Source organism: Leucopleurus acutus, assembly GCF_964270905.1.
Source record: "Leucopleurus acutus genome assembly, chromosome: 7".
Taxonomy (NCBI): domain Eukaryota; kingdom Metazoa; phylum Chordata; class Mammalia; order Artiodactyla; family Delphinidae; genus Leucopleurus; species Leucopleurus acutus.
Genome location: NC_139150.1, coordinates 3,726,147 through 3,752,212, shown reverse-complemented (window position 1 = coordinate 3,752,212; position 26,066 = coordinate 3,726,147). Strand labels below are relative to the sequence as shown.

The following is a 26,066-nucleotide window of genomic DNA, read 5'->3' as shown; positions in this document are numbered from 1 at the left end:
TAAAGTGAACACTACGCCTTCTGTCCCGTCCTAGGGGCGCAGTGAGAACCCAGTTCCGGCTGGTGAGTGTTAAACCCTCACTGTGTGCTCCATGGACTAACCCAGCGGCCCAGGAAGAAATATTCAGATTCTGGGGCCCAAAGGAAACATTTTCCAAAACCCTCCTTGCCCTCGGTTAATAGAGGATCAATAACCCCCCCATCCCAGGTACCATTCCCCCCTCACACACACACACAAAGAATGGGCTCGCCGGCCAGGATTCAGTATTCAGACCCTGGACCGGAGTCAGATGCGGGAGTTGTAGGTTAGAGGGGTGTCAGGCTGCTTCCCCACCCCGCTCCATGGGATTCGGCCTTACCAATCATCCAGCAGCCCCTTTCCAACGCCCTGGGGTACCTCTGCAGATAGGACAGCTATGTGTCCTCAGTCAGGGAGCGGGGACTGGGACGCCGGGACAGCCCAGGGGCGGGAACAGAGGATAGGAAGATGTCGAGGGTGCCGGCCACTGCAACCACCACTCCCAAACCGGGGTCCCCAGATACCCAGGGAGCATCTGAGCCTGTGCAGACTTGGTGGAGAGCTTACCTTGTGACTCCCTGGGGTCTGGTGGAGTGGGGTGGGGTGTGCTGGGGAAACACGCTGCAGGACCCATTGCAGGAAAAGACAACATAAACTGAACTTTGTTTCTCCCCTGCAGTCTCATTGCCTGGTATTGTATTACGTATTGATTTGCTTCCTTTCTTGCTGTCTGTCTCAGCTGATCAGACGTGGTCTCTGCCCATCTCACGGTCTCCCCCGCTGGTCATCGGTGCCTGGCACAGGGTCCCGCACACAGAGGTTGCCCAGCGAGCCTTTGTGAAACACCTCTTGCTGCCATTCAACCACCTAGGTCGTGCATGGGGCATTCAACACTCTGTGCCACCTTAGAGAGAGCCTCCAGCCTGGGAATGGGGGTCTCTTTCTCTCTCTCTCTCTTTTTTTAAATTAATTTTTATTGGAGTATAGTTGATTTACAGTGTTGTGTTAGTTTCTGCTGTGCGGCAAAGTGAATCAGTTATACATCTGCATATATCCACTCTTTTTTAGATTCTTTTCCCATACAGGTCATTACAGGGTACTGAGTAGAGTTCAGAATGCTATACAGTAGGTTCTTATTAGCTATCTATTTCATATATAGTAGTGTGTATATGTCAATCCCAATCTCCCAGTTTATCTCTCCGCCACGTTCCCCTCTGGTAGCCATAAGTTTGTTTTCTGCATCTGTGACTCTAATTTCTGTTTTGTAAATAAGTTCACTTGTGCCATTTTTTTAGATTCTGCATATAAGTGATGTCATATGATATTTGTCTTTCTCTGTCCGACTTACTTCACTTAGTATGATAACCTCTAGGTCCATCCATGTCACTGCAAATGGCGTTATTTCATTCTTTTTTATGACTGAGTATATTCCATTGTATATTTGTACCACATCTTCTTTATCCATTCATCTGTCAATGGACATTGAGGTTGCATCCATGTCCTGGCTATTGTAAATAGTGCTGCAGTGAACAGGGGGGTCTCTGATTTCATGAAAGGGGTGAGGGATGACGGCGAGGCCTGCCATGCAGTGAATGACTTCCAGTAACTCGAGAGAGCAGTGATAAATGGAATATTTATAAATGGAATATTTCCTGCCATATCAATAAACAAAGGAGGTCACAGTCACCAATGATGGCAGCCCTCCGACGTGAGCTGGTGAGCCCTGAGGAAACGCAGGGCTGAAAAGAATACCTGCCATCTGGCAGCCGTCAGACTGCAGCCACTCCCTGCGGTGAGCGCTGAGGAAACTCAGGATGTGAAAACACAGGCTCCGGATAGCTAAGGTGCATGTCAATCAAGGAATGATTTCAGTGAGCCCAGACTCTTGCATCTTCCCATATATAGAAAAGCGCTAACTTCCTTAACTTGAGATATCTGGTTTTCTTTAATTAACAATAATCCTTTGACAGTTCCCCACTACCTGCCCTTTGTTGCAAAACTCCAGTGTATCCCGGCCCCTCCCTTGGCCTCCTTGGAGCAGTTTCTCAGAGCCATCTGAAACGCTGTCTCCCAGGCTGCAGTCCTCATTTTGCCCCAAATAAAACTTAACTTGCAACTCTCACATTGTGCATATATATTTTTAAAGTCAACAGCAGAAAAACTGCCCCACTCATGACAGAAAGTGTCACGACTCAAAAATGAATCTTGAAAATGCTTTAAAACCCAATGACTCTGTCCCCCTGTACGAGTTTCCTGTGGCTGCTGTAATAAATGACCACAAACTAGGTGGCTTAAAACCCAAGAGAAATATATTCTCACAGCTCTGGAGGGCAGAAGTCCGAAATCCAGGTGTCGGCAGGGCCGGGCTCCCTCTGAAGGCTGGAGGGGAGGGTCCCTCCTGCCTTGTCCAGTGCACCTGGTGGCTGCCAGCAACCCTTGACTAGTGACCACATGACTTCAATCTCTGCCTCTGTGATCACAAGGCCTCCTCTTCTCTGTGTGTCCAATCTCCTCTGCCTTTCTCTCCTAAGGACGTTTGTCATTGGGTTTAGGGCCCAGCTGGGTAATCCAGGAAGATCCCATTATCTCAAAATCCTTATAGCTTAATCACTCTGCAAAGACCCTTTTTCCAAATAAGGTCACATTCGCAGATCTCAGGGCTTAATATGAGGGCGTGTCCTAGGGACCCCCATTCAGCACACGACACCCCCTTAGGCTGCCTTTTTTCTTAGCACATATAATACACAGCATGCCAGGTGTGAGAATTATGTACGTGTTTATTACCTGTCTCCCTTCTTGCGGAGGGACCTACTGCTTGGTGCACGGTGGAGACGTAGAAGGTTTTCGTTGAATGACTGATGAATGGAACTAACGTTTGGCTTCGTATTTGACTGCACTGAGTCCTGTCTTACACTCCCAAGATGGAAATAAACTGTTTCGCCTTGATGATGAGAGCTTTATATATCTAATACCTCCTACCCCCGCATTCTACCCCAGCACTCACGCATGCCATGTGAAAGAAAACATTGAAGCAGGCATAACATTTCAAACCGTGTGGGCCAGTCTCCAGACACCCCAGTGAGGACCAGTGGGTGAAGCAGGCCGTCCCCCCTGAGGGCAAGGCAGAAACTCCACTTGGGGTGGCCAGACTCAAAGCTTCGAGATGGCAAAGCTCCCGCAAGGCTTAGACGGATGCCGAGATTCAGCCTGAGACCCAAGAGGAGAGAGCCGGCGCCTCTGCCTGTCTCGGCGGAGGGTCTCTGAGCCAGGGAAGGGCAGCTCAGCCACCACAGTGGGCAGTGGAAGGCGCACCCTTCAGTGTCTCGTGCCGGGGTCCCCACCTTCTCCTGAGCAGCAAACACTGGTCACCAACACCCAGGTCTCTTTTGGCGGCTGCATCTCTCCTGGGTGGGAGTGGTATGCCCCAGCCGCCCCTGGCCCCCACCCCAATCCAGACCACAGGAGGTGGCGAGGGCTGCAGAGACCCCAAGCCCTCCTGTCCAAAGGGATGAAAACTCCCACTGCAGGAGGACGAGGGTGGGGAAGGATGCCCGGAAACCGGGCAGGGAAAGACCCCCTCAGTGTGCAAATATTAAGTGTCATTGTTACCTGCTCCCAATGCTGTGATGTTTGGGGAAAGTCCCAGCTGCTTCTTTAACTGGGTTCCTGAACCTTCCTGGCCTCCCTTTCCTCCCAGCCCGGCCTCACCGTCCTACTCCTGTCTCTGACCTCACCACCTTGGATCCCAGGTAGGACAAAGTCTTTGCCCTCAGGAAACTGCAGCTCTGGTGGAAGAGAAATAAAAAAGAAATAAAACAGCACTGCAGATTGTGTGACAGGATGAGTTTGGATGTCAGGGGCTCAGAGAGTGACACCAAACTCTCCACGCAAGGTGACTTCTACATGGAACCCTGAAGGATGCTGAGGGGTCAGCCAAGTGGTGGGATGGGGAATGGGTGGGGGAGTCACTGGAGACAAAGCCAGAGTGAGATTTCATCCTAGAGAGATCACTCTTGCTTCCATAAGGAGAACAGATTAGAGCAGACAAAACCAAAAAGGATCATTGGATTGGGGGCTAGAGGTGGGTCAGGACCTCAGTGGACACCCTAAGGCTGTGAGTAGTTTAGAATCAGCTTTGCAGGTTCAGAAACGCAATTCCTTCCATACCCAGAGGTAAGAGCGTCATATTTAGCAAATAAAAATATACCTAGCTAAGTTGGAATTTCAGATAAATAACGACCAAATAATTATTATAAGTATGTCGCCAACATTATGTATGTATCCAATCTAACTTAACTGTGTATCCAATATTTCATCAGTCACTCTACCGACAGTGACAGCCCTCAGGACTGACTCATGTGTACCAAACTCAGAGGGGGATGATATAAACACACCGATTTATTAATTTACAATTGTGGGCAGGGGTAAAAATATACATCTATTATTCAGATTCTCCTTTCTGGAAAATTAAACCAACCCAGAATACTGTTTGGTGAGCATGGAATGACAGCAAAGGACATGAGAAGTTTAAAAGGACATTTCATCTCAAGGCATGGAAAAGCCTGGAGAATTATCCTGGCCTCACAGCATAGAATCTTCTCTGATGGTAGAATATGCAAGTTCCCACAGGAGAAGGCCGGTCAGGGACTGCTAAGCCTTCATGTCCAGCCTCCTCTGGCCCGTCCTCCACGTGCTCTCAGAGGGGCCTTCTTTTCAAAGTCTCGGGGCTCCCAGCCGATGACATATATCTCACACTCAGATTACACACTTTTCTTTTAAAAGTGTATTTCGTGGTCTTTGCAGCCGTTTATTTGGCCTTCTTAAATCCATCTAGAATAATGAGGTAATCTCGATTCAGAAATCACTTTGGAAACTTGGGGTACCCATATCCAAGGGGTCCCTTGCTCTTACTGATTTTTATCCCATGACATCCTCAAATCCGATCCCTTCTTTCCTTTTTTTTTTTTTTTTTTGAAGTATTTATTTGGCCGCACCGGGTCTTAGTTGTGGCATGCGGGATCTTAGTTGCCGAGTACGGGATCGTTTTTTTTTTTTTTTAGTTGTGGCATGCATGCAGGATCTAGTTCCCCAACCAGGGCTCGAACCCAGGCCCCCTGCATTGGGAGTGCAGAGTCTTAACCACTGGACCACCAGGGAAGTCCCCAGTCCCTTCTTTCCATCCTCACTGCCACTTCCCTGACCCCAGGCAGCATCTCTTACGTGGATTATGCAGCCTCTCTGTTGGTTTATCTGAATCCACTTTTGCCTTTTCTGGTCTATTCTCTACACAACAGCCACATAGAGTCTTTTAAATGCATAAATCAGATTCTGGCACTCCCTGCATAAAACCCTTCAAAGCCTCTCCATCGCACTCAGAAAAAGCCCATCCGTTAGGTACATCCTTTTTAGGTCTGGCCTATGTCGACCTCTGACCCTTCATCTCCCCCTACTTCACTCCCTATAGTTTTGTTCCTGGTGAATTTAAGGTTCTTTTTTCATCGCGAAAGAACTCAGAGACGAAGCAGGGAGGTTAAGAAAGTAAAGTGAATTTATTTAATTCTTAATTTAAGAATTTATTTAAGCAAGAATACCGTCTCAGAGGGAGAGCGAGCAGACAGGTGAAGAGCTGCTGCCCGGGGTTTCTTTGGCAAGCCAGTTATGAGGGGCATACAAAGGAAGGGGCGGAATATTCACTGGGGAAGGAGGAGTTCGGGGTTCGTATTCCCTGATTTTCATCCCAGCTCCATCTTCTCGAGGGTAGGAGGGATTTTTGTCCTTATTTAGCTTAGATGAGAATTGTCATGGCGTCGATGCATGATGGGTACTTCTGTGAGGCTAATTTTATTGTAATGAGGGCATAATGAGCAACAGGTTACATTTGGACGCAAGAGATTCCCGCCTTTCCTCATCTTTCTTTGTATGCTTCCAGGACACTTATCACTCAGAATGTGTGGTTTCCTGTCAGTCTGGAGGTTCCTGTTTTTCTTTGTCTGCCCATGGACCCCCTGCCACCTGGCCCCTGCCCTTCTTTCTCTTCTCATACCTAGCTACCTGCCTGCTGTTAACAGTTTTGCCTTCCGTCATTTCCTAGAATGGCCCCGGTCCCTCCTTTTAGGGTCCTCCACAGCCGCTCACTCAATGCTTCTCTCCTGTTAGGTTCTGAGTAGTGCCCAGCACACAGCAGGCGCTAAATAACTGTCTAAGAAACGAAGGACAGACACCCGCATTCTGCCCCGAGCTCTCACCGGGGGAGGGGGGCGCTCCCGGTTTTCCGTGTGTGGAGGTGCGCGAGCATTCAGAGCACAACTCCCAGGAGTTCCCTGATCGTCTAGTGGTTAGGATTCCGCGCTTTCGCTGCCCAGCTGCGGGGGGTTCAATCTCAGGTCGGGGAACTGAGATCCCGCATAGCCCGCGGCGTGGCCAAAAAAAAAAAAAAAAAGATTCAAAGTGAAATTCCCTTGCGCTCCCCATTTCCAGATTAAACTCCTCCTGGCCTCCGTTCTGGGGCGGCCAGTAGGAGTGGGGGGCCGAGCCCCCAAAAAACCGCTCCGGTGGACCCGGCGTCAGGAAACCATTTCTGGGACCTCAGCACACAAGAAGACAGGCCGGAAGTCTACCTCGAGCCCGCCCTCGAGCTGTCATTGGGTGGGATCCGAGGAAGGGGAGGAGACCCGGCCTAGTCCTGGTTCATTATTGACTAAAAACCTATGCAGGCGGAAGGAGGGGGCTGAAACTTCGCTTCCTTCTGACTCTTCATTGGCTAAAAAGTTCGGCGTGTCTCTCGGGTTCTCATTGGCTAAGAGAGTGGGCGTGTCTTACAAGCCTCCAGGTCCCTCGCGGGTTGGTGGAAGAGACAGGTCCCTACCCCGCCCCTCGAGTTCCAACCCTCCTCGTTTTAAACACGAAGTTGAGGGACGGGCTGTCGTTTACCCCGAGCCTCGGGGCCTCACCTCGCGGGGGTGCTCCCAGAGGCCTTCGAGCCTCGCGGAACTCAGGGATTTAGACAAACGCGAGCGGGGAGGAAGCCCGGAACGATTCCTTAGCGGAACAGCTCAGGCTAGGCCTCTAGGAGCTTGGGGAGGGACGGCCCGCGGCGGGCCCGAGACGAGACTGGCAGAATGGCGGCGGCAGACTGGGGTCCGGGGGTCGCCGTCCCCGTGGAGCTGCGGCGCGAGCGGCACATAGTGTGTGTGGAGTACCCGGGCGTGGTGCGCGACGTGTCCAAAATGCTGCAGACCCTGGGCGGCGAGGAAGGCGTCTCCCGGGTGAGGAGCGGGGAGTCTCCGGGGACCACAGGGGAGGTCTGAGTCTTTTGACTACGGCCGAGGGGCGGGACTACCCAGGGATGTGAGGTTTCCTTGGCAACGGAGCTCGAGGTCGGCTCTGGAGCGGCCAGTGGGCGGGGATTTGCTTCAAGACCCGCCGGGCGTGGAAGTTAGTTTAGCCCTGGGATCAGAGGGGAGAGGGTGTCCATTCCATCGCATCATTACTGCCATGAAAAGAGCTCAGTTGCACCGACCCCCCCCCCCCCGCTCCCCAGAATGTGCTGGGCTGCCACATCCTCATTTCACAGAGCAGAAAACTGAGGTATGGGGAGATTAAGAACCGTTGACCTACAATGAGAGGGGGAGGAAGGATTATGTTATTAGTGTTAAAAGTAGTAATAGCTAACAATTTATTCTGTACCAGCTACATTTCTAGGTGCTTTACTTACATTCAATTTGCATTAGAACCCTGCCAGGTAGGAACTGTCATTGTCCCAATTTTACAAGGAAACCGAATCAGCTTGTTCAAGTTCACCCAGCAAACAGTGGAGCTGGGATGAATTCTTACCTTGTGCAAAGCTCTATGTAAGTGACTTACACGCACCAGATCTTGAAGTGTCTCTTCTTTAGAGAGTCCTTCCTCGACTGCCCTTACTAAAGTGGCTGCTAGCAGCTAACCTCTAATTCCAACCTGAAATTATGCTTTAATGTGTTTATTGTCTGTCTTGGGCCTTTGGCTCTGAGGCTGTAAACTGTATGAGAACGGGACCTCCCGTGGTGCTAATATCCATAACTGTGCCTGCTTCTAAAATACTCGTCAAATGCATGATTGAATCTTCACGACAATCTAGTGAGTTAGGTACCATTATTGTTCCCATTTTTCTGATAAAGACACAGGAAGAAAGGTTGGGTCAAACAAGCTCCTACATGGTACAGTGGGAATTTGAATGCATGCACATCTCCCTCTGAAGTCTGAACTCGTAATTCTGCTTCCTCATCCTTTATGAATACTGAAAAACCTTGAACCTGTCATTAAGCACAGGAGGCCGATAGAGGCCCAGTCAGTCATGTTTTCTTCTTTTATCCTGACTTACTTTACGGCGGCATTGACCAGGACCCTTACTCCTGCTAACGCCAGGGATGTTTGGACGCAGTTACAGTGGGACCCCTTTGGGAAGAGACTGGTCATTCACTCATTCCATTCCTGTTTCTTGTGCACCTCCTCTGTGCCAGCCCCACATCTGGGGTCATTCCCAGCACAGCAGTCTCAGAGACCTGTTTCCTGACAGTAGGGGCTCTTTTTAACTTGCTTTCCCTAGATGCTTCCTGAGCACCTGCTAAGGGCCAGGTTGTGTCCTGGGTGTTGGGGAGCCAGCAGACCAGCAAGTAGATGACCTTGGCCTAGTTAACATTGTTGGTGCTGCCACACGCTCACAGCTGACACTGTGTCCCTCCTACCCAATGTGGGACAAGCATTCCTATATCGATGACACATTACCATGATTTAGGTGTCAGGCTAAGTGCTTTACATATATTTCCATTTAATCATTGTAACAATCTGATGAGTAGGTACTGTTATTATGTCCATTTTAAGGAGAAGGAACCAAGGCATGGAAAGGATGAGTCACACTAGTCAGGGCCAAAGTGCTTGTTATTTGTTGATTTCATCTCCTTTGGACCTCGAAACTTTTGTATATGTGAGGGTGAATGCCAGGACCCTTTGGGGTGGGTAGTTCCTAGAGAAGAAGCCCTAGACAAGTCATTCAACTCCCACCCAGGCTCTCCACGGCACACACGGGGGTGACACCTCCGTGAAGTGCTCCCAGAAGAGTAGGTGGTTACCTGCACTGACCTGTCACTCGAGAGACAGTGGCTTTACTTAACTGACAGTTACTGTCTCCAAATTGACAACCTCTTAGAAGGAAGAGACTGTCTTCATTTTCCCTACCAGATAAAAGCTAAGATACTTGGGTTTGAAAAATGAGTCTTTCGGGAATTAAAAGCTCAGAACGAAACGGAAAAATCCTCCTGGCCCTTCCCTGGCCACCTGGGTTGCCGTCGGGCTTTCACTGAGGGAGGAGCTGCCGGCTGCTTTGCTGCCCCCTGCTTCACTCTGTCTCCTTTGACCTCCCGCAGATCTATGCAGACCCCACTAAGAGGCTGGAGCTGTACTTCCGGCCCAAGGACCCCTACTGCCACCCCGTGTGTGCCAACCGCTTCAGTACCAGCAGCCTGCTGCTCCGGATCAAGAGGAAGATGAGGCGGCAGAGGGGGGCGCCGGGGCCTGAGGCTCACCCCAAGGTCACGTTCGACATAGAGAGCCTTGGCATCGTCTCCACCGTTTACAAATTTCAAGGTAACTGCAAAATGCATTCTTACCACACTGGGTTATTTCAGGGCCTGCGTCCCTCGTGCCTGCAGGAGCTGCATGGGTCATCCACACGGTGAAGGGGGTCCGGATATGCCCAGGCGTGAGGGGAGTGGCAGAGCGCAGGCCCTGTCCAGGAGGCCCTGCTCGTTGCTGCTCGCTTTTCTGCATTCTTAAGAGAAGCTGGAATTCTCTGAGAAATCCATTGTTAAAGCCGCTTTATGGGGCCAAGTTAAACTGGTCCACAGGCCTCCAGTTTTCAGCCCCACCCCCGCCCTCGTGTTTGGGGAGCTTCTTGGTTTTTACTGCTGCTGGTCTTGCCGACCCTCTGAAGCCTCCCCAGGTCACCTCAGCCCCTTGGGGCCTTATGTCCTTTGAACTCTCAGCCAGCTGGATGTCTCCCGTGGGGTCCTTAATCGAGTTTGCTCCCCACAGGGAACCCCTGGGAGGAGGTGCTAAGGCGTGGGGTGGAGAGGGGGAGTTGTGCCTGCCTCAGCCTCCCTCGGTCTCCCTGTCTGTGCAGTGGGAGCCCGGAGTTCCTCAGACCCTCGTGGAAATTCAGAGAGACGATGCCCGTGTGCCGGTTCGCACACACGTATGGTACTTGGCAAATTACTAACAAGCCTCAAGAGTATCTGTAGTTGCAGCTGCAGTTCTAAGATAGAAACTGAAGAGAATAAAGACTAAAAAGGAAGAGGGCTATAGAAAGTGTAAAGAAACTAAAACAGGGCCTGGGATCCCACAAGTGGGGCATTTGGAACGTCCGTCATTCTGGTGGAAAGTGGTATTCACCAAAGAGGGCTGTCCGTCCCGGGACGAGGCTTCCCAAGTGATCCGTTTCTTTCTCTCTCTAATTGAGCCGGTACGTCACCACTCAGTGTGTGTCCCAGACCAGCAGCATGGGCCTCACCTGGGAGCTTGTTAGAAATGCAGCACCTCAGCATCTGCATTTAGCAAGACCCCTGGTGAGTCACATGCACGGTACAGTCTAAGCAGCACTGACCTAGACTTTATCCTCACATATCAGGTAACTCCCCGACCCCCCAAAGTAGTATTTATCCAGGCGACTGGGCTGAGTTCCCAGAAGCGACTCGGACATATTGTTATGGCTCCTGCTACCATTGCCCGGCAGCGAGGCCCGCTCAGCGCACCCGAGAAGACGCGGGTGCTGGTGTGTGGCAGCTGCCAGTGCCTGGGCGGGTGCACTAGTGTGTCCGCCGTCTGTCTACCTCTCTTCCTAGGAATGTCCGACTTCCAGTACCTGGCCGTGCACACGGAGGCGGGTGGCAGGCACATGTCCATGTACAACAAGGTGCTCATGGTCAAGCCCGAGAAGGAGAATTTCTTCCACCAGGAGCTGCCGCTCTACATCCCCCCGCCCATCTTCTCCAGGCTGGACACCCCGGTGGACTACTCCTACCGCCCAGAGACACAGCACCGGTAAGTACCTCCCTGTGGCCGCCGCCCCGCAGCATCGGGGCTCAGGGCAAGGGCCCTGCGCTCAGAGGGCTGGACTCTTCCACTCACGGGTCAGGCGGCCAGGGTGGCCGGCTTTACTCAGGCCCGTGGCCCCAGCAACAGAGCAGCTGGTGACCAGGGGCCCTGACCAGGGGTGTCAGGAACCAGCCCTGGTCCCCGCGCCCCACCCGGAGGCCTTGCTCAGGGCTGTCCTCACACCACAGAGTGTGAATCAGGATGTTGCCTTTGGACTTAGACCCCTCCCCAAAAGCGTGTACCTTGAGGTGTGGAGAGACAGACACCCCCTGCCGCAGGAGCCCTGGGAATGAGGTCGATATGTTTTAGAGAGCAACCTGGCAGAATCTATTACAGTTTTAAATGTTCTTTCCTGACGACCAGGCGGCCTGTAGGAATCCATCCCACAGTGACTGTCGCCTCTGTGCCCAAAGATACACTGACAAGAACGTTTTCTGGTTGGTTGTGGGCAGTAGCAAGAAGCTGAGAGGGCCTGGTGTGGTGAGAGAGCCCGGGTGGGCAGGGGCCCGCGTTCAGGTCCTGGACCTGTGATCCCTCATCACAGGCCGGGCAGGTGAGCCCCGACCTCCCGCGCCAGCCTCCCCGCCTGTAACAGGGGTGATGATAATAGTAACAGTACTCACTTCTCGGCGTCGTTAGAAGGCTGAATGACTGAGGCTTTTGGAAATACTCAGAACACTGAGTGCCGGGCAGAGTTTGATAAAGTGGATAAGTGAGTGATCAGTCCACTAATAGGGATGATGTAGTTAATTAAACGACGGCCTGTCTGTGCCAAGGAAGACCGCACAGCCTTTAAGAAGGCGGGCTCCATGGGCCAACGTGGCTCGTGTCCAGAAAGCTTGCTCTAGGAAAAGCAGGTGTTAGAGCAGACTCTGTGCTATAAAAGTAAACTGGGTGATAATGGAAGCCTGGAAAGATGGGGAAGTTTGGGCCCAGAGCAGTTATCTGCAGAGCGGCGGGAGGGCGAGAAGCTTCTCTTCCCTCATCAAGTATTTCCATCAACGAGTACTGACCGCCTGTCGGGGCCCAGGGCTCCCCTTGGAGCCAGTGTCAGTGGGGACGCGACAGGCAGCTCCGTGCAGGGCCGGGGGCTGGGGAGCCGGTGGAGCCCCAGTGAAGGATGAGCGGGCGGTGGGAGCCTGCGGGCAGGTGTGTGTCTTAAAGGAGATAAGTGGGGAGTGGGCTGTCATGCACAGTGAGTGGGGTGCGGGAGGGTCCTCGGGGGAGCTGAACTTTGAAACAGACCTGTGTGATGACAGAGCCGGGCAGGTGAAGATCCGGGGAGAACGTTCCAGACCAGGGGGCTGGCACATGCAAAGGAACAGTCGGGGGTGTTGCCCCCGAAGCGCAGAGAGCCGAGAGAGGGGTGGGGTGAGGGTCCCACGGACCACAGAAAGGAGCTTAGATTTTATGCTAAGGAGAAAGGTGTGTTGTCCCCTTCCTTTAAAAAATATATTCTGGGGAGTTCCGAAAGGAGAGAGGAGTGTGTGATGGACGCCCACCTACGTCACCAGCCTCAACTTTCTGCTGCTGGTTTCACCTCCCCACCACCTCCACCCCCAGCATCACAGCGCATCCTCCAGAAACAAGTGTGTGTCTCTAACTGGGAAGGACTTGGTTTATTTTAACTTAGCCATAGTGCTGTCATCAGAACGAGCAAACGTTAACAGTGTCCTTCACGTCATCCAGGGCCCAGTCCTCGCTCCATTTCCCCATTGCCTCAAAAGTAAGTCGAGAGCCAGACAAGGGTCGATGTCTCTCAGGCCAGTTGAGTCCATAATGCCACCCCCCGCCATCCTTTTTCTGATTGCAGGAGTAAATTGTGCTTGTTAGAAAAGACCAGACATTATAGAAATGCATAACTGCAAGGAATCGGGTCCATTCCCTCCCTGCTGAAAACCCTAGTGTGTGCAGTTTTCTGTGCGTATGTTATACTCATTATGAGAGTTTCAAATGTTTTAAATGTACATGTTTCTGAAATTTGAAACTTATTTTTCCCCCACAAGCATTTTACTCTTACAGTCAGAAACAAAAACATGTAGAAGAAGGAACTAGAGGCACCCGTCCCCCGCCCCGCATTGCCGGCCCTGATGCTGGATGGCAGCGTCAGAGTCACTGCTCCGTCCTTTAGGGCCAGCAAACAGCTGTCTCCCAGCCTCTGGGAGGGGGACAGGGGTGGAGGGCCGGCTGCCCTTGAACCCACAGGCCCTGTTTTTCTCCCATGTCGTTTATCGATTTTCCAGTGCGTGGAAGGAACCTGCCTTTTCTCCCAGGGCTGCCATCGATTTTTCTGCTCTGATGGCCCTCATGGGTACCAAGGACTGGCAGAGGAGGCCTGGCCCCCGCGTTGCTGGCCTTCCTGGGTCCAGGGGGGCTGAGCTTCCTATATGGCCAGTGGGCAGAGGACAGGCTGGGACGCTGGCCTGACGGGGGTCCCCCCTCCTCGAGGCAGTTGAGAGGGGAGGGCAGGCGGCCCGCGCCCTGCTGCTGCCTGGCCCAGAGGGAGTGCCCGGGGCTTTCTGTTTTCTTCGGGGGTGTCTGGGGCCTCGGGGAGTTGTCTTGGAAAACAGGACAGTATTCAGGATGGTTTCAAATGGAGTCATGTTGTTTAAAAACGGCACAGATTTGATCCCGTCTTTGTAATTTTGTTTCCCAATGTGAAAAATCACTTTGTTGTTCTTTATAAATATGCAGATGGTATGTACTCATGTAGAAAATTACGGTAAAATGGAAACAAATTTAAAAGGTATTAATCACCTGTGTGACATCCAGGACATACTCTGAAATGCACTGCAAAATAATTGAGTGGGTTTGGGGTGGGGCCTGGATGGCGTGAAATGGGCCCTGTGATGGCAGTTGTGGAAGCGGATGGTGGGCTTATGGGGGCTCCTTGTACTGTTCCCCCTGCTTTAGCGAAGCTGTGATGTTCCTGATGTCCCACCTCAGAGGGGAGCGCTCTGAGCCCCCTAGGAATCGTTGACCCTGTGTGTTCCGTGCTAACAGCTGGTGGCAGAGCCCCACCCCCCCTTTTGTTTTTGGCCGCACTGTGCGGCTTGCGGGATGGATCCTAGGTCCCTGACCAGGGCTCGAACCCAGGCCCCTTGCAGTGGAAGCTCGCAGTCCTAACCACTGGACCTCCAGGGAGGTCCCCAGAGCTCTTCTTTTAGCCTCTGTGACGAGAACGTCTGGTAGTATACGTCCTCCCTTCACCGCGGTATCGTTGAGATGCTTCCGAGCAGGACGGAGGTTAGCGGCCCCGCCAGCCTCCCTGGGCTCAAGTCCCAGCTCCATCACCTCGAGCTCTGGCTCGAGGCAGGTTTCCAACCCCTGTGGCCTCAGTGACTTCATGGGAAATGGGTCCTTCCTCGTAGGATTGTTTCGAGGGTTAGATGAGTGACTTGTGGGCGTCAGTAAGCACAGCTGCGCTCTGACAGCTGATTGGTGGTTCCCGTGTGGCCGCCCGCGCCTCAGCTGATTCCACTGTCCCTGCCCTGATGGGCATCTGGGCTGTTTCCAGCTTTTCACTGGCTGGATGGTGCTGTGCACGACGCAATGAAGTCGTGAGGCCACCAGCCTCACGGCAGGGGCCCTTCCCCACACCCCAGCCTCTGGGACTCTTGGCCTGGCCCTGCTTCGGAGCCTCTCTGAGCTGACTCGGACTCGCTCCCCCTTCTTCTCCTGGTCATCAGCCTGAGAACACAGGCGCCTGCCTTCAGTGGCCGGGGCTGAGACCCGCTTCTCACCCAGATTCCAGGGAAACGCGCCCACACGTGGGCTGCCCGTGTCCAGCGGGCCCACGCCTGGCGCTCCCGCCCTCAGCAGCTCTCTGCTCCTAGGGAAGGCTACAACAACCCCTCCATCTCCGGGGAGAACCTGATCGGCCTGAGCAGGGCCCGGCGCCCTCACAATGCCATCTTTGTCAACTTCGAGGGGGATGAGGCACCCGAGCAGCCGCTAGAGGCTGCGGCCCAGACCTGGAGGAAGGTGTGCACCAACCCCGTGGACCACAAGGTGGAGGAGGAGCTGAGGCAGGTGAGCCCGGCCCCCCGGCCACACCTTCACTGGCCGCTCCTTGTCTTAGGCTCAGTTATTAACACATGGGAACTCTTCACCTCCAGATGTGACATCTAAAGCTATGCCAGTGTAAGCCCTGCCCTCCCAGAGTTCAAAGTGCTCCTTAAAACTCATAAGAGGTCCCTTTGGGATGGTAAACGTTGTCCACATGTGACCTCGGCGTGGAGCTCCGGGATTCCGGAAGCTTTGTTCATCCAGCCCTTGGCTGCAACACACCAGATGGGGCACCTGGTGTGCACCAGGCCCGGTGCTTCCTCCCCGTTAGAGCCGGGCTGGACGGGGGCCCTGGGCGGAGGCGGCCTTCTGCCTTACCCGCTGGCTTGCAGGTTCTGGGAGACCCAGGCCAGGGGACTCTGGTCCTTGTGTCGCCACAGGTGTGGACAGTAGGTTCTCAGCACATCACTGCTGACCGACCCTTGCCCCTGCCCCTGTTGAACTTGACTGTCCCCTTGGTGCAGGACGGGGGTGGGGTGGGATGTTATTTCTTAAGTGGTGGACACCTTGTTATGTTTCTAGCAGTTGCTAGGTCGGGGGGAAGTGGGGGCCACTCTCCAAGGCCCCTCGTTGTCATCAGGACACAGCCCAATCTCCCACCTGGCTCCCCCCACTCCAGCCCCACTGGCCCTTCACAGCCCTCCCACTGGGAGGGGGTGGGCCGTCCCCTGCGGCCTTCGTCACATCCCGGCTCAGGCCCCTGCCCTCTGGGGCTGCTCAGGGGCCCAGAGCTCCGGCCCGTCCCCCTCCTGGCCCTGCTCTGGCTCCTTTGGTCCTCTGCCTCCCCGCTGCCCTTTGAGCCGCCTAAGGACAGGGACAGCGTCTCTCATGGTCATTTCAGGACCCCCAGGCCCTGCAACCGCACTTGACACGTGCTGGGCGAGCAGGGCGCTTCTCAGGGCGGGACGAGTGGGCGTGCGCAGAGGCCCCTCCCCACCTGCCTGGCCCCTGCTCCCCCCACCCCCACTCCTCTCAGGAAGGTCCTCTGGGGCCAGACCATGCGGGGAGCCTGGGGCAGGCGGGGAAGCTGTGGGTGCTCTTCTCAGCCTCTGCCTTGACCCTCCAGCTGTTTGAAATCCGCCCCATCTGGTCACGTAACGCTGTCAAGGCCAACATCAGCGTCCATCCCGACAAGCTCAAGGTCTTGCTGCCCTTCATGGCCTATTACATGGTGAGTGCCCACCCACCGCCCACTGCGCTTCCCACCTGCGCTGTCCTGATCCCTGACGTGCCTCAGAGCCCCAGCAAGGGCAGGCGGCCCTGTCCCAGCAGCTGGAGGATGGCTTCTTAAAGGGATTATACTTTGTTTTTTGCGGTACGCGGGCCTCTCACTGCTGTGGCCTCTTCCGTTGCGGAGCACAGGCTCCAGACGCGCAGGGTCAGCGGCCATGGCTCACAGGCCCAGCCGCTCCGCGGCATGTGGGATCTTCCTGGACCGGGGCACGAACCCGTGTCCCCTGCATCAGCAGGCGGACTCTCGACCACTGCGCCACCAGGGAAGCCCGGGATTATACATTTTTTAATGGCCTTGTATGGAGAGCTTTCTAAGGACCAGGCCCTGGGTTAAGTGCTATGTGCATAGCATCCTTTCTTCTTCCGTGGGGCATGGCAGCAGGGTTTGGACCTCTGATGAAGAGGCTCAGCTCAGATTGGCGACTTGATGGGCCAAGATCCTACAGCCAGGGAGTGGCAGAGCCCCCTGGGGACCCCGGCCTGTTTGGCTGTAGCACCTGGGCCCCTAACCACAGTGCCACCTGCCTTCACGCATTCTCCCTGGGTTGAAGGGCGTTCAGTGGGGGTCACATGCGCCTTGGACTCAGTCCAGGAGGGATGGAGATGGGGCTGTCATCACTGAGATTCCCCAAGGTGCTGTGAGGAAGAGCTCCTGCCGGCCAAGGGTCCAACCTGGGGCCTGGGGAGGCAGACGGACAACGTGACCGTGACTGTGATGGCCAGGAGGTGGGGGGCATGAGACGGGCTCATCCCTCCTGGGCTTAGACCCGACATCACAAAGCTGCTGCCTGCCTTTCAGCAATGGCTTTCTGGACACAAGGACCTCGGGAGCACTGTTTGGGGACAGTGCCTCCATCCATTAGCACAGTTGTGACAGTTCTTGAGCTCTTTCTCTGTGCCGGGCACTGCGGTGAGGGCTTCAGGGGCACCGTCTCATTTAATCCTCACCAAGACGCCATCTGACTGGAAGACCAAGGCTTGGAAAGGCCAAGTGACCTACCCGAGGTGACCGAGCCACACGTGCGAGCTGGGGGGCAGGGTTCCAGAGCCTGTCCCCAACTCGTGGGGGTGTGGTGCTGCCCCGTGTGGGCAGCCACCTGGGCCTGCAACTCGGGGGCCGGGGATCAGCCTTGACCACACTTCGCACTCCCACCCCTTCTGTCTCCAGATAACAGGCCCCTGGAGAAGCCTCTGGATTCGATTCGGGTACGACCCCCGAAAACACCCAGACGCCAAGATTTATCAAGTCCTTGACTTCCGAATCCGTTGTGGAATGAAATACGGTAAACAATTACCGAAACCCTTGCTTTCCTTTTCCCTTTATCGCTTTCTGTTTCCAGCATTCTCTTCTGTAATAAGAATATATCCACGTGGAGAGAATATATTCCCCCCTTGGTGGGACTGTTAGGGACAGAATAGTGCAGACACGAGGACCCGAGCTCTCGTCCTGGCTCCTGTGGTGATGCTCTAGTGGCTACTTACAGCTCCTGTGGTGCAGGCCAGGCGTCCCGTCAGTCTCCTGTCCCCGGCCCGCGGTGACCCCCCCGCACACAAAGCACCAGGACGCGGCGGCTCCTGTCACTCCAGCGGGGGGCCTGAGTCCCCTTCTCAGGAGCCGCCCCAGGGAACCCTGGTGCGCCTGTGGCTGCCAGAAGGGGCTCTGTGCCCACCCCACCTGATGCACGCCCCCCTCCGGCAGGTTACGCCCCCAGCGACATGCCCGTCAAGGCCAAGCGCAGCACCTACAACTACAGCCTCCCCATCACCGTCAAAAAAACGAGTAAGGGGCTCAGGCTCCCTCTGCGGATCAGGCGCTGGGGAAGACGGGCGTCCGGACGGCGGGATGGGAAGGGGCTTCCCGAGGAGGTCACTCCAGGGCGCTGCTGGCCCGCGCACCCCGGGGAGGGGGGGCGGGAGAAACACACACCCCCGTATTCCAAAGCCCTGCCGTGGTCCCCTCACAGGCAGCCAGCTTGTCACCATGCAAGACCTGAAGCAGGGCCTGGGTCCCTCGGGGTCGGCCAGTGCACGCAAGTTGGCCTCCAACAAGTACAAGCTCAAGGTGGGTGTCCCCTGAGCTGCCTGCCTGGGTGAGGGCGCGGGGAGCGGCGGCCCCTCCCTCAGGCAGGCCCAGGACCCCTCACACAGCCCCCAGCCCCGCCTGTGACGCCAGGAGGGGCTCCGACTGAGGCCGCTCTGCCCTCCCTGTGCCTTTACGTGACTCCCACCTCCCGGGACAGCCTCTGGGCATGGGTGCTGGGGACCACCTGGGTACGTCTTAGGGAGGGGCTCAGATGCCAACAGCCCCATGTGGCAGCCACGGGGCTGGTGAGCCTCAGGCGCTGTGGGCCTGAAGCCAGAGCAGACCGTCTGCACCCTGGACGCGGGCCGCCCTCACAGGCTCAGGCTCTCGTTAGCACAGGCGCGCAGCAGGGGCGGCGACTCCCGGGGCCCTTCCCGTGCCTGGCCGACGTGAGCTGCTCCAGGCTTGGAGGGGGAGGCCGGCAGGGTGGCCCCCTCCCTGGAGTCACTTGCCTCGTAGAGGGGGTGGGGCGGCTGTCTCCCAGCAGCGTCAGGTCTCCGCTCCTCAGGGAGGGCCCGGACCCTCGCCAGAGCAGCCGTCCTCCTCCAGGACTCTTGTCTTAGGCCTTTATCCCCACCTCTGGAACTGGCCTGCAGGGCCGCCTAAGATGACCGAGCAGTGGAAGAGAGACGTGCGGAGGGCCCTGCAGGGAGGCTCCGAGGCAGAGCCCAGCCCCGGCCCCCGGCGGCTCACGGTCCCAGGGCCCAAGGGAGGGCCTGGCTGCTTCGACCACCCCTTGACGCCTGGGGAGCTGCGCCTCGTTTTCTGCACACCGGCTCCCCGGCCTGTGGCCCGTCTGCCTCGCCTGAGTCCAGGGAGAAGAGCCAGGCCTGCCAGGTCCTGGGAGCAGGATCGGCAGCCGCCCTGGGAGAGGCCCCGTGGGAGCCACGGCATGGGGCTCTCCTGCGCCGCCCGCCCCCGGGGACGCTCCCTCCGACCTTGCCGTCTCTGCCCTCCTTTGCCAGGACTCGGTCTACATCTTCCGGGAGGGGGCCTTGCCACCATACCGACAGATGTTCTACCAGTTTTGTGACTTGAACGTGGACGAGTACGTACGTGCGGGGCCCTGAGACGCCGAGGTGGGGACCGTGGGACTCGGGGTCAGTGCAGAGAAACCAGCCGGGGACCGAGGTGTTTCCTGCGACTCTTCCACTTCACGTCAGCCTTAATCTCTCAGCGAGAAGGCCGGCCGCCTGGGAGTCCTCTGCCCGGGCTCGCGCGGCCCTCAGGAGTGGCTTCCCGGGTGCGCCTCGGGCCGCACCTCTGAGCAGCCGGCTGTGCTGCGCGCAGAGCACAGCGCTGGGCCAGGGTCTTTGCCTTCCTCCTCCTTCGCCCGCATGGGGGTTCCTGACACGGTCCCCAGGCCCTGGAGTTGATCAGAATCCCAGAAACCTTTAAGCCAGTTGTTCCTAGTGATGTTTAAAAACCTGGGGGAGGGGTGCTGGGGTGGGAGGAGGGGGGAGCTTGTTAAACCCAGCCTGGAACCTGGTGAACGCTCAGGCTCTCACCAGGCAAGTGGGCCGCGGCACACGCCTGCCTCGTGTGCAGGGTGGGGGTCGGGGCCCCAGCTGGGGGTGGACCGCTTTCTTGACGCCCTTCGTGACCGAGCTCCTCCCTCGGGGTGGCGCTCTGAGTGCTGTTTTTCTGAGCACGACCCCAGCTCTGCCAAAACCGCTTCCTGGCCCCTGTGAGCAGAGACCCCACCCCGGAACTCTGTCTCCCAACGCCCAGGCTGCAGAAGATCATCCACCGCAATGACGGGGCTGAAAGTCTCTGCACAGAGCGGGACGGCTGGTGCCTCCCCAAGACCAGTGATGACCTGAGGGACATGATGTCCCTCATGATCCGGCACACCATCCGCTCCAAGAGGCCTGGTGAGAGTGCTCGGGGTGAAGGGACGCCCTGGGTGCTCTGGGGCCCCCTCTGGGGCCCAAGCAAGTGTCCCTAGTGGACCTGCTCCCCAAGAAATGGCACCCAGGTGGGAGCCTCTTGCCCTGACAGTGGTGGGAGGGGGGCCTTTGGAGACAGGGCTCAGCCCTGGGGGTTGAAGGCAGGAGACGGGCCCAGAGGGGTGGGGCTGGAACAGGGCCAGTGCTGCCAGGGGGGCCGCCGCTTTATGCCCTGACGTCGCCCTACATCCTCTGGCCACGTGTGGGCATGTTGCTCCTGTCTCCCCTGGGAGGGCAGGGACGGCGGGGCCTGGGCTTCTGTCGCCCGGCACTGCCTACCCCTCCCCAGGATGAGCATCTCTGCACGGGGTGTGAGCAAGGGGAGCGAGCCCTTGCTGCACTGCAGGTCTGATGGGGCTGGGGGGGCAAGCGAAAGGGCCCCTCTCGGGGGTTCCTCCCAGGCTCGGGGAGGGGGCGCCCCAGACCCACCAGCCCCTGTGGAGCTGATGGGAGTCGGGGTTCTCAGCCTCCTTTAGGACACAGCCCCCCTCTGAGAGTCCAGTTGAGAAAAGCACTGACACAGAGCCCTGCACACTCCTGGGGAGTCCACGGGACCCATGAGCTGCCCGAGGCTCCTCCGGGGAAGAGGTTTTCAAGGCCCTTGGCCTCAGTGTTCCTTGAAGTGCTTTTTCAACTGGAGTCCCAGGTCCCCCAGCCGTCCTGCTTCCCAAAGCAGCTTCTCTAGAGCTTGAGCCCAGACACCCGTATTTGTAGACAGGCCCCCAGGAGCCGAGGGCCTCTGGCTGAGACCAGCGACAGCTGGTGTGGGTGCGCCCAGGAGCCAACGACGGGACACACACGGCCTGTCTTTTGGCCCAGCTCTCTTCTCCAGCCCAGCCAAAGCTGACGACGGAAAAGAACAGCTGACCTGCGGATCTGGGGACGAGGAAGCAGAGGACGCGGAGGACGAGGACGACGAGGACGATGAGGACGACTTCAAGCCGTCGGACGGGAGCGAGAACGAGATGGAGACGGAAATTCTGGACTACGTGTGATGCAGCCCTGGGCTCCAGGCTGGGCCCCCCGACCAGGCCTGATGAGGGACCCAGGACAAGCCACGGTCCCCTGCTGCTGCCCACAGAAGCCAGAATGTCCCCAGGCGGCCCTGCTGAGGAAAGCAGCCGGGTACAGCCGACCCTGGGTGCCCGGGGCCATCCCGAAGGCGGTGCCCCGACTTTGCACAGCCGCGAGCCAGCCCAGTGTCCCTCGGGCTGAGCCGGCGCCCAGCGCCTCCCTCTGGCCGAGACCAGCAAGCGCTGGAGGTGCAGATGGTGCAGAGGGGGAGGGCCGGCCCTGGCTGCTGCTGAGGCAAAAGGACGGGGTGAGGAGCCTGGTCCGTGCTCACAGGCGGCGAAGTCTGCCATCGTGTCTGGACCCCATCTGTTTGGGGTAACCTGGCAAAGGGCAGGCCCAGCTGGAATTGTCCGTATTAAACACATTTTCCCAAGGAGCCTTGGTGTCTCAGTGGGGATGTCAGCCAGAGAGGGGTTTCCTCTTGCCTCTGGGCTTGGGCTCCCTGCTGGACGTCGTTTGTCCCTTCAGTCGTTCATTCAGTGACCTCGTGGTGGGTGATGCCGGGATGGTTGAGAACAGGCCTGATGCCCCTCGGCAGGTGGGCCAGGTGAGAGCAGCCAGAAGTAACTGCAGCCCCGGGGGAGGGGGGGGGCCCTACAGCCTCACGTTCATGCCTTCCTGTTCCAAGTGGATGTGTTCTTCAGAGGCTCACGGGAGACAGACCCTGTCTCAGGGCTGCCTGGTGTGAAACCAGAGGTTTCCAGGGATTGCAGGGTCCCTGGTGGGGCTGAACCTGCCCTCCCCGGGGAGTACCCCCCCACACACTGCCTGAGCCAGAGATGAGCCCCATCACCCAGTTCCTCAGCCGGCAGGCTGGGCCACAGAGTGTGACCACAAGTTCCAAAGTCAGACGGAAGCCCCCTCCCACGACAGGTCAGAAACCCCAGTGGCTCACAGTTGGCCTGAAGTGGTCAGTTCTGGGAACCGGCCTTGTAGAGCTGAGCGCCCCGACGTGCCTGTCGCTCCCACTGGGGGTGAGGTGCAGCTGCCTGGGCCTTCCCCCTTCCCTCACCTCTGTACCGCTTTCACTCAGGCCGAGGTCTCTGCTGGTGGATCTTAGCGGCGGCTGGTCCCACTTCTTAACCATGCTGCTAACCTCAAAGCTCAGAGGGAGAAGGTCTGGGTTCTGGCCCCCCTCTCCCGGAAGCCGCCTTGGTCCCTGTGCAGAGCTGAGAGAGGCATGCCGGGGGGCAGGGACACTCCCTCTGCAGCTAAGCCCCACCTTACCCAGAACCTGCCTTCTATGTGCCGAATTGGACGGGCTTCCCAGGTTCTTGAAAAGTATTCAGGGGTTCCCTCCTTAGAAACCGAAATACCTACACACACACCCTTTTAAAAAGCATTTTATTATGGAAAATAGCAAATATACACAGAAGTTCTGAGTATTGTATAATAAGCCCCTATTTATCCATCATATGGCTTTACCAGTTACCATCCCATACTTCAGTGTGTGTCTAACGCATCAGGACTTTTCGTTTTCAAAACACAGTGACGCTGTCATCACACTTAACAAATCAACAGCAATTCAGCTTCAAATGCGCCCATCCAGTTGGGAGGCACCGATGCCTGCTGGGTCCCTTTAGTGACATGAGCATTGACTGACCAGCAGATTCGGGTGCTGGCGCCCTCATCCGCTGGCCTCATTTATGGTTCCACAGCAATGACCAGTGATGACCAGGGGGATGCTTTTAGCTTTGTGATGATCTGTTTCAATCAGTTGCAGTCATGCTTTTTGCTGCCCTACTTGTCTCATGTCTGGCCTGAGAGCAGCCCCGGGTTGGGTCCTGTGTCGTTTGACGCACCCTCTGGTCTTCCGCGCCTTCTTGCTTCCAGCCACCGTGATGGCCCAGGCTCCTCCACTGCATTTCCTGTCTTAGATCCAGCCTAGCCGTTGCTCCAGGGTGCCACCTTCCTTGGTGTGGAAATGGTGTTTAGACACCCCAATCTGGGCACCAGGGGGTGCTTGTTGCTCCTGGGTTTTCTTTACCTCTAGGGCTTTGGATTACACAGAGCTAGGAAATGGACACTTTTTTACCCCCCCCCCCCAAATAATAAGTTATGAGTTCATATAGATATCTCCCAATGAAAATGTAAGATTATAAGGTTTTACTTCTCTGCGCAGCGTGTGGGATCTTAGTACCCCGACCAGGGATTGAACCCACACCCCTTGCATTGGACGTGCAGAGTCTTAACCACTGGACTGCCAGGAAAGTCCCTCTCTGATCTTACTCATTTCTTTTTCCACCTATGCTGAAAATCTTACACCACTAGCATAATTACTTTTTCTCCTATAACATACATATATTTTCAAAATAGAAAATATTATAATAGATCATATAAATTATCAAATATACAAATTTAAATAACAAGTGATAAATTATATAAAGTAATCTTTGATAAAATAATATGACCATCAAAGAGCATTTAAGATTGTGTTGCACTTGCTTTCTCCTTAGGATAAACGCTGCTATGAACATACAGTCATGCCTCCATGTCACTTGAAGTAACTTTTCTCTGTGGCTAGAACATCTACTGATATAGTTAGGTTCCCTACAACTTAAAATGGACATTTCTCTGCCTGAAAACAAATTTTAAATGTTCATTTTGAGCACCTTGTAAACAGTAGACCCTGATAATTATTGTGCTATGAACCTCTCAGACATCGTTCCCTGAGCAAAGGTATCAGTGGGGAAGTTAAGAGAGGTGAAGACACATGTCCAGATCCCACAGCTATCGAGTGGCAGTGTCAGGGTTGGACCTGTGTCTGTCTGATTTACAACGTCTGCAAATGTTAACACAGGTGCATTTGCCCTTACAGAATGTGCTCCAGCCCAGAAAAACATTTTTAAAAAGTATTTGCGCCATTAAATCAATTTCGTTAGTTTTCTACTTTGTCAGTTATACCAATTCAGAACTTTTGATACTTCCAACCTAGACTCTTTGGAAGGTCATAGATGCTCCGAGCATACAGTGATAACCATGGAGTCTTTCTGAAGGAAAATATGCTTACCCACAAATGTGTGCATCAAGTTTCAGGGCCATCCAGGCTCCCATGGCCTGTCCTTAAACTTCCTAACAGGTCCATGGACCAGGATTCAAAACTCCCAGTTCAGACATTTGGATTAAGTTTTCTCCACCAAATTACCATAATATGTAACAACCACACTGCTCCAAGTTTCGTCTGATTTTCCCAGTTTTCTTTTGTGAGAACCAAGGAGTCAGAAGATTGCCTGAGAGAGGAAAAAGCTGCAGCCGAGGCCATGCACAGCAAATCCCACACAATCCACAGCAGGGGGACCGAGGTGGCCCAGCCGCGCAGGCCAGCCCCTCTTCCAGGTTAGAGTCCCAGGGCTCTTGGGAGATCTGTCAAAGAAAAACCAGACTACACTCCAATAAAAATGATTAAACACACACACACGCACACAGAGATCAAGGCGGGGCAGATATGGAGGGTGGGGCATTCCGGTTAAAGCAATTTAGCGAGATTCTTGCTAAAACTGGACGATGCAGAGCTGAAGAAGAGGTCGGGGAGCCTGAGTAGTTTGGTCAAGGAGAGGCTCTCTGTCAGACCTCAGCCAGTGGCCAAAGCTTTCGGCTGAGAGGAATGCCCCTGAGGTTGGTCTCTAACACAGGGTCAAGCAATGAACACAGTGGACAGACCCAGCCAGGAAGCCGGGGCGGATTGTTTTACTGGACAGACAGTGTTAGATTCTCGCAGGCACTTCTGGGCATGCTCGTCCTGTGTCTATCGATCACCTACTCTGTGCAGGACCACGTGAGGCCCTCGCTATTAAATGAAGAGGCAGCCACCCCCTATGAGTGAACTGCAGGCCCCCTTCCCTCTCCTGCCCCCGTCCTTTCCTCCTCAGCTACTATAAATAACACTGCACAGAACGTCCTGGAATGTTCCCCTCCCCCCTATTTAGAATTAGCTCCTTTAGAACAGATTCTTAGAACTGCAGGAGCAGGGCAAAGGTGTGAGTCGACAAGTGCCTTTCCTTGTCACTGGCAGCACCCCTCAACACCTTTGCACCCGGGCCCCACACTCACCAGCCCAGCCTGCATGGCCTCTTCTTCCCAGTGTCCTGACTCCCTCCCACCTGCAGCCGCCCACCCCTCCCCACCTTTCTCCAGCCTCTCTCCATTCACTCTGTGTCACAAAAAATCTGGGCACAGGAAATGGTAGGCGGACAGGCAGACAGACAGATGGACAGCTGTGTATCTGCAGGTTCCCTGTGGCCAGAAAGCCCGGCCCTTCCTTTTCTCCGGGAAGCCCTCAAGGCTGGGCTGGATCTCTTGTCCTGCCCTCCCAGGACTGTGCTGCTGACAGCGAGAAGCCCCCATACTTGGAGGGCGGGACCACCTCATGATGCTCAGGTCCCCACCCCACCTCGAACCGCACAGCCAGCCGCTGCCCAGTAGCCCGTGGCCCTTTCTATCCCAGAAATCACGCACCCAGTCGCCTATCAGCGCCCACTGCTGAGCTGCAGGCACGGCAGGGGGACGCAGCATGC

At 55.5% G+C, this 26,066-nt stretch overlaps 1 protein-coding gene across 3 annotated transcripts; it reads left to right on the top strand.

The window, feature by feature from the left end:
- The first annotated feature begins 6,939 nt into the window (after positions 1-6,939).
- Positions 6,940-21,834, top strand: GTF3C5 (general transcription factor IIIC subunit 5). 3 transcript variants are annotated; one of them, XR_014326354.1, is made up of 11 exons: positions 6,940-7,283; positions 9,420-9,639; positions 10,893-11,091; positions 14,982-15,177; positions 16,280-16,384; positions 17,615-17,729; positions 18,146-18,226; positions 18,411-18,508; positions 19,495-19,581; positions 20,261-20,403; positions 21,193-21,289. XR_014326354.1 is itself a non-coding variant. In XM_082843627.1 (11 exons), the coding sequence occupies exons 1-11, from the start codon at positions 7,137-7,139 to the stop codon at positions 21,471-21,473; spliced, it is 1,563 nt and encodes a 520-aa protein (XP_082699753.1). In that variant the 5' UTR covers positions 6,940-7,136; the 3' UTR covers positions 21,474-21,834. The 3 variants fall into 3 exon arrangements, 2 of the variants coding, with proteins under 2 accessions (XP_082699753.1, XP_082699752.1); XM_082843627.1 differs by lacking the exon at positions 21,193-21,289 and adding an exon at positions 21,298-21,834 and having other exon boundaries at positions 19,495-19,577; XM_082843626.1 differs by having other exon boundaries at positions 19,495-19,577; positions 21,193-21,834.
- The last annotated feature ends 4,232 nt before the right edge of the window (positions 21,835-26,066 follow it).